Genomic DNA, 14,104 nt, shown 5'->3' with positions numbered 1-14,104 from the left:
CTGCACAACATAAACAGGAAACGTGCAGCAAAAGCCCTGGCAGTGCAAATTCCACGGTCGAGTCGAAGGCGGGAGAATCTCGTCTTTGGGAGGGGAGTAGAGCGGGGGAGGGGAGAAACCAAACTTTCCAGGAGACCACTCAACCATCCATGTCTTTTTTAACCAGATCCAGAAAGAAAGAATAGAGAAGGCGGAAGGAAGGACGCCTGCTTTTGAAAAAATAGGGGAGGGGGAGGCGGAGGTGGGCCGCGAAGGGATAGCCAGGCTTCAAATGAACCGCCCGGAGTGGCTGAGGTGGCGGGAATACCCCGGGCCGCCTACTCCGCAAACCAGCTGTCCGCGCGGCCCTGGATGCAGCGGAGTCGGCTCACCGCCCGCAAGGGGTTCCCAAGTCAGCGGGGGTGGGGGCGGGGGAGGAGCGGGCGCTCCGCGCGGCGCAGGCGCAGACCGCGCCTCGGTTGTCAAACATGGCTGAAGTGCCGCCGCTGCCGCTACTGCCGCTGCAGGGAAAATGCTGAGCCCTCCCGGGCCCGGTGGGCGGCGGCGGCGAGGGCGGCTACGGGCACCTGCTTCTCCGGCGCGGCGGCGGCGGCCATGGCTCGGCTGGCTGACTACTTCATCGTAGTAGGCTACGACCACGAGAAGCCAGGTAAGGGTGTGGGGCGGGCGCCGCCCCCAGGCCTCCCCGCCCCCGTCCCCCCTAACCCCCACCTCCTGGCTGCTATCCTGTGGGCTCTGCGGGGCAGGGCGTCGCAGTCGGGAGGCGGGGAGGGCCGGGCCGGGCAACGGCGGAGCTGCGGGTGGCTGTCCGGCCTTCTTGGCGGCGCTGAGCCTCGCGGTGGGCGTGAGGGACCGGCACGGGGGGGGGGGGGAGGGGAGAATAGGGAGAGGAGGCCGCGTACGAGGGGGCTCAGGGAGGCCCAGCCGGGCGAGCCCGAGGCTAGTCTGCGTGTCGCGATCCTCGCGCTGGAGGAGGCGGGGTACCAGGGGCAGCGCCCTGGTGCTGGCGAGATTGGGCAGGACTGCGGGGTTGGGAGGGCGGGAGCCAACTGTGTTAAGTTCGTCGGGGATAAACTTCTGCCCTGCATCCTGAGTGAGTAACGAGTGACGCAGGGGGCTGTCCTCTCCAAAAGGAAATGCTGAGAGAGTCCAGTGCTCCTTTTACCCCTGCGTCGTTGGGGGCCTGTCTAGTCACCGCGCCAGTGAACGCGTGGTACCGGGGAGGGGGAGAGGATCCTTGCACTTTTAAACATTTCTAGGAAATGCTTCCTGTTCTTTCAGGACAGATATGACGGTCATTTCAGAGTGTCTGGACACTATCTTTTGCCAACCGCTGAAAGTCTTGCTTCACGTTGATTTGCGGCTTAAAAATTTTTTTGGATTAAAAAGTTTCTTCTTTTTTTTTTTTTAGTGTAGTTGACATGCAGTGTTTAATGTGTGTTTTAATTATTTTTATGATTCATCACAAAACTTTCTTCATAAGGAGCAATTTGGCAAATGCTTTTTGTATTTCAGTTTCATGATGGACTTGTGCAACTTAAAGTTCAGGGTTCATGCACGTTTATTTTGTATTTGCATTTCATTGTATTACTGTATAGCTAAGCGTAATGTAATAAACTGAACTGGGAAGCACAGCTATTTCAGGGTATTTCCAGTTGCACCTTTGCAAGGAATTTTAGATAGCGGCAGACAAGGCCCTTCATCTTTTGGAGGAGATGCTGAGATAGTGCTTTGCTGATAGTTACAGCCATTTGTAGTGGCAGAATGTCATTGTTCTACCCACTCTTGGTCAACTGCCCCTTTCACTATTACTCTTCTAATAACTTCCTTTAGTGGGGTTTTATATTTTTAAAGCTTTCACTATTCACAACCTGATTGAGGTCAATTGTTAAGAGAAGGGGTTGGGCTGTATTTAAAGTGTCCTCTGGCTCCAACATTTGATTTCCTAGTAATTTTGCATAGTCTGGTGTCTAACCAAGATTAACAATATGAAGAATCACAGTTTATTTTTTTTTAATTTTTTTTTTTAAAGATTTTATTTATTTATTTGACAGACAGAGATCATGAGTAGGCAGAGAGGCAGGCGGAGAGAGAGGGGGAAGCAGGCTCCCTACTGAGCAGAGAGCCCGATGCGGGGCTCGATCCCAGGACCCTGAGATCATGACCCGAGCCGAAGGCAGAGGCTTAACCCACTGAGCCACCCGGGTGCCCCGAATCACAGTTTATTTTTAATACTATTTCATTTTTATCAACATTGTTTTTTTGCCTCACTTTAAACTGAAACAATCAGGGGTGTCTGGGTGGCTCCCTGGGTTAAGCCTCTGCCTTTGGCTCCAGTCATGGTCTCTCGGTCATGGTCTCTCGGTCATGGTCTCGGAGTCCTAGGATGGAGCCCCACATTGGGCTCTCTGCTCAGCGGGGAGCCTGCTTCTCTGCCTACTTGTGATCTCTCTCTGTCAAATAAATAAATAAAATCTTAAAAAAAAAACAACAACCAAAAACCTGAAACAATCACGTACTTGAAGAAAACTTGCAAGTAAGGTACAAAGAACTTTTTCTTTGAACCATTTGAGAGGAAGCTGCTGACCTAATGCCCTATCACCACAGAATGCTTTAGTGTGCATTTTTTTTTTTTTTACAAACAAGAATATTCTCCTGTATAATCACAATGCAGTTATCAGAATCAGAAAATTTGTACTGATACAGTACTCCATTTAGTTTTCAGACTGGTTCAAGCTTTGTTGATTTTGCCATTAATCTTTCTACTGGCAAAAAGATCCCATTCAGAATTATATGTTGCTTTTACTTATTATATCTCTTTCGTCTTCATTCTGGAACAGTTCTTCCATCTTCTCTTGACTTTCATAACCTTGACATTTATGAAGATTACAGGGCAGTTATTTTGTAGAATGCCCCTCAATTTGGGATTATCTGTTCTCTTATTAGATACATGCAGGTTATATACTTGGGTAGAAAAATCACAAAAGTGATGCTCATTGCAGTCTATCAGGTGGTACACATTTTCAGTTTATCCCATTACTGGTGATTTTTTACGTTGGTTACTTACTTGATATAAGCAATGCCTGCTGGGCTTCCTCACTAAAAAGTTAATATGTAATTGTTAATATATAGTTTTGTGTGGAGTACTTTGAAACTATGTAAATATGTTGTTCCTCATCTAACTTTTAAGAGCTTTTTAAAAAAAATATTTTATTTATTTGATAGAGATCACAAGTAGCCAGAGAGGCAGGCAGAGAGACAGGAGGAAGCAGGCTCCCTGCTGAGCAGAGCTGGATATGGGATATGGGGTTCGATCCCAGGACCCTGGGATCATGACCTGAGCTGAAGGCACGGGCTTTAACCCACTGAGCCACCCAGGCACCCCTCCTCATCTAACTTTTAATGTATTCCTGTATCCCTATCTGTATGAATATTTTTCAGTGGATTATATTCTATTACTATGTATATATATATTTTAAAGATTTTATTTATTTATTTAACAGAGAGAGACACAGTGAGATAGGGAACACAAGCAGGGGCAGTGGGAAAAGGAGAAGCAGGCTTCCCGCTGAGCAGGGAGCGGGATGTGGATGCCGGGCTTGATACCAGGACCCTGCGATCATGACCTGAGCCGAAGGCAGAGACTTTAACCCACTGAGCCACCCAGGTGTCCCAGCCTTTTCATCTTCTTAACAATGTCTTTTGGGGGCACCTGTGTGGCTCAGTGGTTAAGCCTCTGCCTTCGGCTCGGGTCATAGTCTCAGGATCCTGGGACTGAGTCCTGCATTGGGCTCTCTGCTCAGCGGGGAGCCTGCTTCTCCCTTTCTCTGCCTGCCTCTCTGCCTACTTATGATCTCTGTCTGTCAAATAAATAAATAAAATCTTTAAAAAAAATGTCTTTTGAAGAGCACATTTTTTTTAAGTTGGTTGTTTCTTTCTTTCTTTCTTTCTTTTTTTTTTTTTTTTTAAAGATTTTATATATTTGACAGAGAGAGATCAGAAGTAGGCAGAGGCAGGCAGAGAGAGGGGGAAGCAGGCTCCCTGCTGAGCAGAGAGCCTGATTCGGGGCTCGATCCCAGGACCCTGAGATCATGACCAGAGCCAAAGGCAGAGCCTTTAACCCACTGAGCCACTCAGGTGTCCCAAAGAACAGGTGTTTTAATTTGGGATAACTTTTTAGACATTTGAATACTTTTATATCTTGAATTGTATCCTTTGAGTTGTCCTTTTTATGTAAAGCTTGCTGTAAAAACTTATTGGAAGAAAATCCGCTAAATTTGTGTTCTTTGAATTGTAAATGAAGAAAGAATAAACCCAATTGATCCTGTAAATATTTATTATAAAGATTTCTTTCTTTGGAAGTTAGTATGATTTTATTACCCAAATCTCTCTAAAGCTAATCAGATTATGATAATATACTGAAATTTTGTGTGCTTATTACCACATTATTCCTGGAATTATTCAATCAATGCAGTCTATATTTGTTCCTAAAATGTCTTTTCCATTAGTATACTTCTCAGTTGAATTTTTCCATATATCTACAAACCTTGTTTTTTTTTTTTTTGAAAAATTGCATTTACGAACTGGAAAAAATAATCCATGCTATTTGAAGTGTATACAAAGAAGAGTGCTTGGCATATAGTAGTTATTTAATAAAGATGTTTGAATGAATACACAATGGCTGAAAATATAAAAAGCTATAAGGAAGGAGTGTGGTTATGAAAGGGTAACAAGAGGGATTTTTGTGGTGATAGAACTATTTTGTATCTTTACTAGGTGGCAGATACATGAGCCTTCATTTGTGATAAATTGCATAGAAGTAAATACACACAACAAATGTGAATAAATAAAGTAAAACTGGGGGGCTCTGAATAAGGAAGTAGATTGTATTAAGTCAATATCTTGATGTTGATTATGTAGTATGATTTTACAAGATACTGCTTTTGGGAGAAACTGGGTAAAGAGAAATGGCATTTCTATGTTAGTTTTCACAGTGATCTCAAAAAAAAAAAAAAAAAAAAGTTGTAAGAGGGGCACCTGGTGGGCTCAGTGGGTAGGGCATGTGACTTGATATCAGAGTCATGAGTTCAAGCCCCATGTTGGGTGTGGAACCTACTTAAAATAAGTAAAATAGAAAAGCTATAAGATAAAGCTATAAGGGGCTCCTGGGTGGTTCAGTGGATTAAGCCTCTGCCTTAGGCTCAGGTCATGGTCTCAGGGTCTTATGACTGAGCCCTGCATTGGACTCTCTGCTCAGCAGGGAGTCAGTACTCCTGACTCCCCTTCTCCCATTGCCTGCCTCTTTGCCTGCTTGTGATCTCTCTCTCTATCAGTGTCATATAAATAAATATTTTAAAAAAAAGATAAAGCTTTAAGATAAAAAGATATTAGTAGTATTCTTACTTTTCCCCTAAATGTTGATGACATAAGGAAAGGTTATTCTGTAAAATTCCAGGGAAATTCCACATCATCTTCAGTGGCTGAATTATTACATCTTAGGGGTATATTAATTTAACTTTATCATTTGTTATTGGGTATTTAATGTATGTACAGTTTTGTATTCTTATAATATACTGTCATGCTGAGGAGAACATACCTTCAAAACCACTGATTTTGGGAGCCTGGGTAACTCAGTTGTAAGCATCTGCCTTCAGCTCAGGTCATGATCCCAGGGTCCTGGGATCGGGCCCCACATGGGCTCCCTGATCAGCGGGAAGCCTCCTTCTCCCTTTCCCCCTGCTTGTGTTCCCTATCTCACTGTGTCTCTTTCTGTCAAATAAATAAAATTTTAAAAAGAAACCCCAAACACTATTTTATGACAGTTTGATTTTGATAATTTGAAATTAAGACTTTATTTTACTGACTTTGCAAAAGACTATGCACAGTACTTAGGAAGTTAGGAAATATCATTTGTTTCTTTTTTTTTAAATTTTATAGATTTTTTTTTATTAGAGAGATGAAGAGAGAACACAAGTAGCCAGAGCAGCAGGCAGAGGGAGAGGGAGAAGCAGGCTCTCTGCTGAGGAGGGAGCCTGATTTAGGGCCCCATCCCAGGACCCTGGAACCATGACTCGAGCCCAAAGGCAACCGCTTAACCTACTGAGCCACCCAGGTACCCCTATCATTTGTTTCTAAGAGGTGAAGTTATTTGGTGGAACTCTCTCTCTCTCTCTCTTTTTTTAAGATTTTATTTATTTATTTGAGAAAGAGTGAGAGAGCATGAGCGGGAGGAGGGAGAGAGAGAAGCATGCTCCCTGATGCAGGGGCTTGATTCCATGACCTGAGCTGAGGGCAGATGCTTAACCAGCTGAGCCACCCACGTGCACCATGACCCCCAACTCCAATGATTTTTATTTTTCTTTACCTTTTTTAAAGGTTTGTTTTGTTTTGTTGTTTGTTTATTTGTCAGAGAGAGAGAGAAAGACTACAGGCAGGGGGAGTGGCAGCCAGAGGGAGAAGCAGGCTCCATGCTGAGCAGGGAGCCTGATGTGGGACTTAATCCCAGGACCCTGGGATCATGACCAGAGCCAAAGGCAGATGCTTAACCAGCTGAGCTACTCAGGCATTCCTATCTTTATTTTTCTTTTTGTTCTTACTTTCTTTTACTTTTACTGTGATTTGCCCAAGAAAAATTGATAATGACCACATGGGTTAAATCCTTTATATGGTTTTACTTTTTTCTTTTTCTTTTACTTTTTTTTTTAACTTAAATGTCTTTTTTAATTTTTATTTTTTAAAAACTAGACTCTAGCAAATGCGGAGCTTGAACTCATGACCCTGAGATCAAGAATTTTGTGTTCTACTGATTGAACCAGCCAGGCACCACTCTTTTCGTTTATTTTTGCTGTCCATTAATACATTTAGAATTAAATCCATTTATCTATATTGTATTTAACCTGGAGTCAAGTATCTTAATCATTTGACATTCTTGTATTCTTTCATATCAACCCACTTAAGTATACTAGAGAGAGGTTTGAAGTACTTCTTATATATTTCATTAGTTTTATTTAGGGAGTATGAGTGAGTTAAGCTAAGAGATAAACTTTTGCACAATATTTGAAATATAGTTTGAGATATTTTAAAGATCGATAATTGGTTATTATTAAACCATTGTAATTCATAGTCAGCCTGGGTGTCTTCCCCTTCCCCATTCTGTACTGAAGTACAGTGGTTGGGATTTCTTGGTTGGTTGTTGCCAGCTGTCAAGCACCATTTGGGATTCATTGACTTGACAAGTATTTATTGCTTTTCCAGGCATTGTGCTAAGTCCTAGAACAAAAACAAAGAATAAGTGTAAGATGCTATCCCTACCTTAGTTATTAATGGGGACGGTCTTGAAATAATGATATGGATCCACTTTACTGAGAGAAAGATAAAGCTTCTTATGAGAGGTGGTGTTTAAGCCAAGTTTTATAGGACGAATAAGCTCTGCCATGTGGAAAGGATAGTAAAGGAGATTAAAGGCAGAGAGAAAAACATGTAAATGTGTGAATGTCTTGTTCTAGGAATGGAGAGAAATGTAGTGTAAATGGGAATTGAAGTGGGATGCCTGGGTGGCTCAGTTGGTTAAGCAGCTGCCTTCAGCTCAGGTCATGATCCCAGCGTCCTGGGATCGAGTCCCACATTGGGCTCTTTGCTCTGCAGGGAGCTTGCTTCTCCCTCTGACTCTGCCTTCCACTCTGTCTGCCTATGCTCGCTCTTGCTCGCTCTCTCTCTGACAAATAAATAAATAAAATCTTTTAAAAAAATGGGAATTGAAGTGAAATTTGATAGAGTGGGTTCAGGTAAGATTATGAAAAGTTCTGGGTCAGGAGATAAGAGAAGTGAAAACTAGAGATTTAATTTGGCAATTACCAATATCCAAGTGGTTGTCGGATATAAAGAAAAAAATGAGATTTTTGAAGAATGTGTATAGAAGAAAAAGAGGAGTGGCCTAAGAATTGAACCCAGAGAAAACTCAATATTTAAGGGGTAGATAGAGCAGTAATAGTCAGGAATTGTCAGAGGTATTGCAAGAGAAGTGGGATAATGCGATATGGAAACCTTGGGTGTAGAGAATTTTGAGGAGGAGGAAATGATGAATGTCAAAGGTCTCAAGATGTCATGTATAATGAGGACTAACAATAGTGTCTTAGTCCATTTGTGTTGCTATAACAAACTGCCATAAACTGAGTAGTTTAAACAACAAACATGTATTTCTTACAGTTCTGGAGGCTGTGAAGTCCAAGATCAAGGCCCAGGCTGATTCAGGGTCTTGTGAGGACTGGCTTCCTGGCTCAGTGATAGCATTCTCCCTATCATATCCTCACATGGTGGAGGTTGCAAGGGAAGTCTCTGGGGCCTATTTTATAAGGGCACTAATCTTACTCATGAAGGCAGAGCTTGTGTGACCTAATCACCTCCAGATACTATCATTTTGGCTCTACCTCCAAATGCTAGGACACTGGAGGTTAGGTTTCAATATATGAATTTTGGGGGGGACACAGTCTATGGCAAATAGGCTTATGGACTTGAAAATAAGGATAGTGACTTTAGAACATTACAGTAGAATTGTGGGCGGGGCCATAGCCATTTTGAGAAATTGCATCCTAAGTCATAGGTTGTATAAGCTTCACAGAATCTAATTTATTATCTTTTTAGAAGCTCACGATGACCTGCCTCCCATGGCTTGTGGGAAGTGGAAAGAGGAGTCAGAGATGATATCAAAATTCTGAACATGAAAGTCTGGGATATTTGTGATACCATGACTTAAATAGATTGAAAATCTTTTTCCCTTGACATTTCTTTCTTTCTTTTTTTAAGATTTTATTTATTCATTTGACAGACAGAGATCGCAAGTAGGCGCCTAGAGAGGCAGGCAGAGAGAGAGGAGGAAGCAGGCTCCCCGCTGAGCAGAGAACCCAATGCGGCTTGATCCCAGGACTCTGGGACTGTGACCTGAGCTGAAGGCAGAGGCTTTAACCCGCTGAGCCACCCAGTTGCCCCTCTCTTGACATTTTTTATTTGTCTTTGTGGGCTTGGAAGATGATGGGGTTTTACTTTATAGCCATCCAAATGGAGACTTCAGAAAAGGGGACAGGTAGGGGCTGGACACAGACTTGAGAGTCATTAGGATAGAGCTGTGACACCGTGAATGCCCACAGAAAGTTGGTGTAGAGTGGAAGAATAGAGGACCAAAGACTGAGTTTTGGGTAATCTATTGCAAGGAAGTTTGAAAGTAAAAGGAGCCATAGCAGGAGGATTGTAAAGTTTGGGAGAGACATTTGGAGGGTGATAGAACCTCAGATTTCTGGTTGGTCATGTGGCCATGCAGGGACAGATTTCAAGTTTTGTTTCTTTTTGTTTCCCCACCGTTGTTTTTCCTGCTCACATTTTCATGTTTCTAAGAAATATAAATGTGAATAAGTTCTGGCCAGTTTGATATAAGTGGAAATGAGCTCAATATCCCAAAAATAGCCTTAAAGGGTATACCTTCCTAGTTTTTCTCCTTCCTGAGACTGGCCTGCTGATATAAAGACTGGAGCTCCAGTAGGCATCTTGGCCGTGTAGAGGAGGGCCCATACCCTAGAAAGAACCTGGGCTTTAATGATATGTAGTGGGATTGTCATAACTGCCTTCTGAAATTTTTTAAAAGATTTTATTCATTTATTAGAGATAGAGAGCACAGGTAGAGGGAGAGGGAGAAGTAGGCTTCCCGTTGAGCAAGGAGTCCGAGGTGGAGCTCCATTCCAGATCCTGGGATCATGACCTGAGCTGAAGGCAGATCCTTAACCGACTGAGCCACCCAGGCATCCTGAGGGTTGTTTGTTTGTTTGTTTGTTTGTTTTACATGAAAGATTATAACCTTATATGGTTAAACTACTATAAATTAGAGTTTTCTGTGTTGGAAGTCCAGAGTCATAGAAAGTGAAGGAACATTTTTCAGTGTCAGGTGTAGCAGAGAGATCACGGACATGTGGAGTTAATCAAGATCTTTGCATTTCGTAAAATCAGAGAGAGAGAGAGAGAGACCACAAGCAGGGGAAGAGGCAGAGGGAGAGGGAGAAGCAGACTCCCTGCTGAGCTGGGAGCCTGACATGGGGCTTGATCCCAGGATCTTGAGATTATGACCTGAGCGAAAGGCAGACACTTAACCATCTGAGCCACCAGGCACCCCTAGAGGTGTTTTGTTTTTGTTTTTTTTTTATATTATTTACTGAAAAAAAAAAAAAAAGAATGAAAAAGTAATTTTGCCTATGTAAATATTTCATACAACTACTACCTAAGTTTAGATGAATTTCAGATAGGCTAGATTAAAAAAAAAATGTTATGTGTATGGTTTTACAGGCAATTGATTATTTTGGAATTAGGAACAAAAAGATTAAGAAAGTAAATACTTGTATTTTAAGGGAGCCTTGACACTTTTATAGGAAATATCAGAGAAGTAATCTTCACTTTTTAAAATATTTTAACAAGGGGCATCTGGGTGGCTCAGTCCTGAAGCATCTCCCTTTGGCTCAGGTCATGGTCCTAGGGTCCTGGGATCGAGCCCCACGTTGGGGTCCCTATTCTGCAGGAGGCCTGCTTTCTTTCTCCCAGTCCCCTGCTTGTGTTCCTGCTCTCTCTCTCTCTGTCAAATAAATAAGTGAAATCTTTAAAAAAATAAATGGGGCGCCTGGGGTAAGCCACTGCCTTCGGCTCAGGTCATGATCTCGGAGTTCTGGGATCGAGTCCCGCATTGGGCTCTCTGCTCAGCAGGGAGCCTGCTCCCCTCTCTCTCTGCCTGCCTCTCCATCTACTTGTGATCTCTCTCTGTCAAATAAATAAATAAAATCTTTAAAAAAAAAATAAATGTTTTAACAACATTTAACTGTAATAGTTACAGTTCATTTATTTATTTTTCAAAGATTTTATTTATTTATTTGACAGACAGAGATCACAAGTAGGCAGAGGCAGGCAGAGAGAAAGGAGGGAGCAGGCTCCCTGCCAAGCAGAGCCCCTGATGCAGGGCTCAATCCCAGGACCCTAGGATCATGACTTGAGCCAAAGGCAGAGGCTTTAACCCACCGAGCCACCCAGGCACCCCTATAATAGCTACAGTTTATATCTCCAGCATTATGAGTTTCCTAAGGCTGCCATAACACATCTTGCAAATTTGGTGGCTTAAAACAACACTTACTCTTTCACAGTTCTGGAGACTGTAAGTCTGAAATCAAGGTGCTGGGAAGACAGTGCTCCCTCTGAAGACTCTAGGGAAGAATCCTTCCTTGTGTCTTCCAGGTTCTGGTGTCTCTAGACTTTCTTGATTTATGACAGCATCACTCTGCTCTCTGCCTCACCTTTAGATGGTCAGGTCTCCTTTGTAATTTGTCCATCTTGTTTTACTCATCTGGACTTTTCCTACTTGGAGACCTATTTCTGACTGAGAAACAGAGTCAGTTTCTGATTGATCTTTTTCTGTTTGGCTCTTCAATTTTTTTTTTTTTTTTTTTTTTTAAGATTTTATTTATTTATTTGACAGACAGAGACCACAAGTAGGCAGAGAGGCAGGCAGAGAGGGGAGGAAACAGGCTCCCTGACGAGCAGAGAGCCCGATGTGGGGCTCCATCCCAGAACTCTGGGATCATGACCCAAGCCGAAGGCAGAGGCCTTAACCCACAGAGCCACCCAGGCACCCCTGGCTCTTCAATTCTTTTGTCGAGATGATTAGAAACTCTCCTCATCTATTTTTCTACTCGGGTTTTAACTCATACTGTCATGGTTCTAATACTCAGCACTTTCATGCTTTTACTTACTTCTCTGTTGCTAAATTGTTTTATATTTGATTTACTGCAGTAATACATACTTATTATAAATATTTTAAACATTATAGAAGGGTGCTGAATCTTGACCGTAGTACCTGTCTCTTCAGACTTGTTACAGTTAATTTTATTCTAGGTATTTGTATAGAAGTTTTCCAATTCTAGAGGGAATTATGCTGAGTGAAATAAGTCAATCAGAGAAAGACAATTATCATATGACCTCCCTGATACAACGAATTTGAGAGACAGAGGTTTGGGGGTTAGGGAAGGAAAAAGTGAAACAAGATGGGATTGGGAGGAGACAAACCATAAGAGACTTAATCTCACAAAAAAACTGAGGGTTGCTGCGGGGAGAGGGGTATGGAGAGGGTGGTTGGGTTGTGGACATTGGGGAGGGTATGTGATATGGTGAGTGCTGTGAAGTGTGTAAGCCTGATGATTCACAGACCTGTACCCCTGGGGCTAATAATATATTATATGTTAATAAAAATAATTTTAAAGGGCGCCTGGGTGGCTCAGTGGTTTAGGCTGCTGCCTTCGGCTCAGGTCATGATCTCAGGGTCCTGGGATCGAGTCCCGCATCGGGCTCTCTGCTCAGCAGGGAGCCTGCTTCCCTCTCTCTCTCTCTCTGTCTGCCTCTCCATCTACTTGTGATTTCTCTCTGTCAAATAAATGAATAAAATCTTTAAAAAAAAATTTTTTTAAAAAGGTAAAAAAAATAAACATAGAATTACCATATAAAATTTTTTTCTAGTTCTTTTTCATGTACTATTTTCTTACTGAAGTACAATTAACCAACAGTGTCATATCAGTTTCAGATGTACAGTATAATGATTGAGCAATTCTGTACCTTAGTGCTTATCATGGTAAGTGTACTCTTAATCTTCCTGGTCAGCAGTCTGTGCCCCTTCCAAGTGGCAACTACCGCTTTGTTCTTTTCATTTAGAAGTCTCTTTGTCTCTCTCTCTCTCTCTCTTTTTTTTTTTTTTTATTAAAGATCTTATTTATTTATGTGAGAGAGAGCATGAGCGAGGAGAAGGTCAGAGGGAGAAGCAGACTCCCCATGGAGCTGGGAGCCCGATGCGGGACTCCATCCTGGGACTCCGGGATCATGACCTGAGCCGAAGGCAGTTGTCCAACCAACTGAGCCACCCAGGTGTCCCTTTTTTTCTTTTTTCATTTGTTTCTTAAATTCTACATATGAGTGAAATCATATTCGTCTTTCTCTGATTGACTTACTTTACCTTTATACCCTCTACGTCCATCCATGTTGTTGCAAATGTCAGGATCTCATTCCTTTTTTATGGCTGAGTATATTCCATTTTATTTGTATATATATTTCTTGTAATACAATAAACTCCAGTCCTCTAAGATTGGCAATGGAAGGAAAGCTACCACATGGTTGTTTCTTTAGTGTTCTTGTGGAATATCACTTTTTCTTAACATTCTGGACCTCTCCATATAGTCATTTTTGTTTGCTCAGCCAGACACCTCTGAAATGAGAGTTTCCTAAAGGCTACAAACAAAACAGTAATAATGAAGTCAGAGAGTAACTTTCAAGTCGGTCTTCTGGTCTGCAAGGTATAGTTTAATTCTGTTTGGTCTCCAAAAGAGATACTGTCCTAGCTGGTTTCTGGCCTGCCATCAGTTAATAGAGGTTGTTTTTTCTTTTAATATGTTTCCTTAAGGGGCACCTGGTTGGCTCAGTTGGTTAAGCAACTGCCTTCGGTTCGGGTCATGATCCCAGGGTCCTGGGATTGAGTCCCATATTGGGTTCCCTGCTCAGCAGGAAGTCTGCTTCTCCCACTGACCTCTCTACTCTTATGCTCTCTTTCATTGTCTCTCTCTACCTCTCAAATAAATAAATAAAATATTAAAAAAATATATGTTTCCTTAGGTCTAGACCTTAGATGGGGGTCAAATAGTCTATTTCTGTCAGATCTGTTTAAGGTACACTCTCCTGGTTCTAGTTTCCTGTCCAAGGATCTGTCTCTTCTAGATGATTATGTCAGGACTGTGTTTTAGGAGACATTTCATTCTTTAACCACAGGCCTTAAACTACAGCACCAGCTGGTCTGCTGTATTAGAATTCAGCATAGGAAAAGAATAATATAGCGTATACAGAACTGTGGGAAGAAGGCATCTTTGTATTTGTACCTGTTTTCCACCCATGTTCTCAGCATTGACAAAACTTTGATGTTACCTAGAAACATGGTCATAACATTCACCCACAACTCAAAGTGCAGCTAAACAAGCGTCACATTTTCTGTTACCTTTAAAAGAAAAATAAGTTTTGTAGAACTATGTGTTCATATTTAATTAAT

The 14,104-nt window shown here is 42.2% G+C and overlaps 1 protein-coding gene across 1 annotated transcript in view; it reads left to right on the top strand.

The window, feature by feature from the left end:
* The first annotated feature begins 425 nt into the window (after positions 1-425).
* The window catches only part of SBF2 (SET binding factor 2), a 415,224-nt gene continuing 401,545 nt past the window's right edge, over positions 426-14,104 (top strand). Inside the window, exon 1 of the mRNA XM_082682393.1 lies at positions 426-649. Coding sequence (XP_082538519.1) covers positions 595-649 — 55 coding nt within the window. The 5' untranslated portion in view covers positions 426-594. The remainder of the gene's footprint in view (positions 650-14,104) is intronic.

Source organism: Mustela nivalis (assembly GCF_964662115.1).
Source record: "Mustela nivalis genome assembly, chromosome: 9".
Lineage (NCBI taxonomy): Eukaryota > Metazoa > Chordata > Mammalia > Carnivora > Mustelidae > Mustela > Mustela nivalis.
Note: the sequence above shows the minus strand (reverse complement) of the source record. Positions and strands in the feature narration are given on the sequence as shown.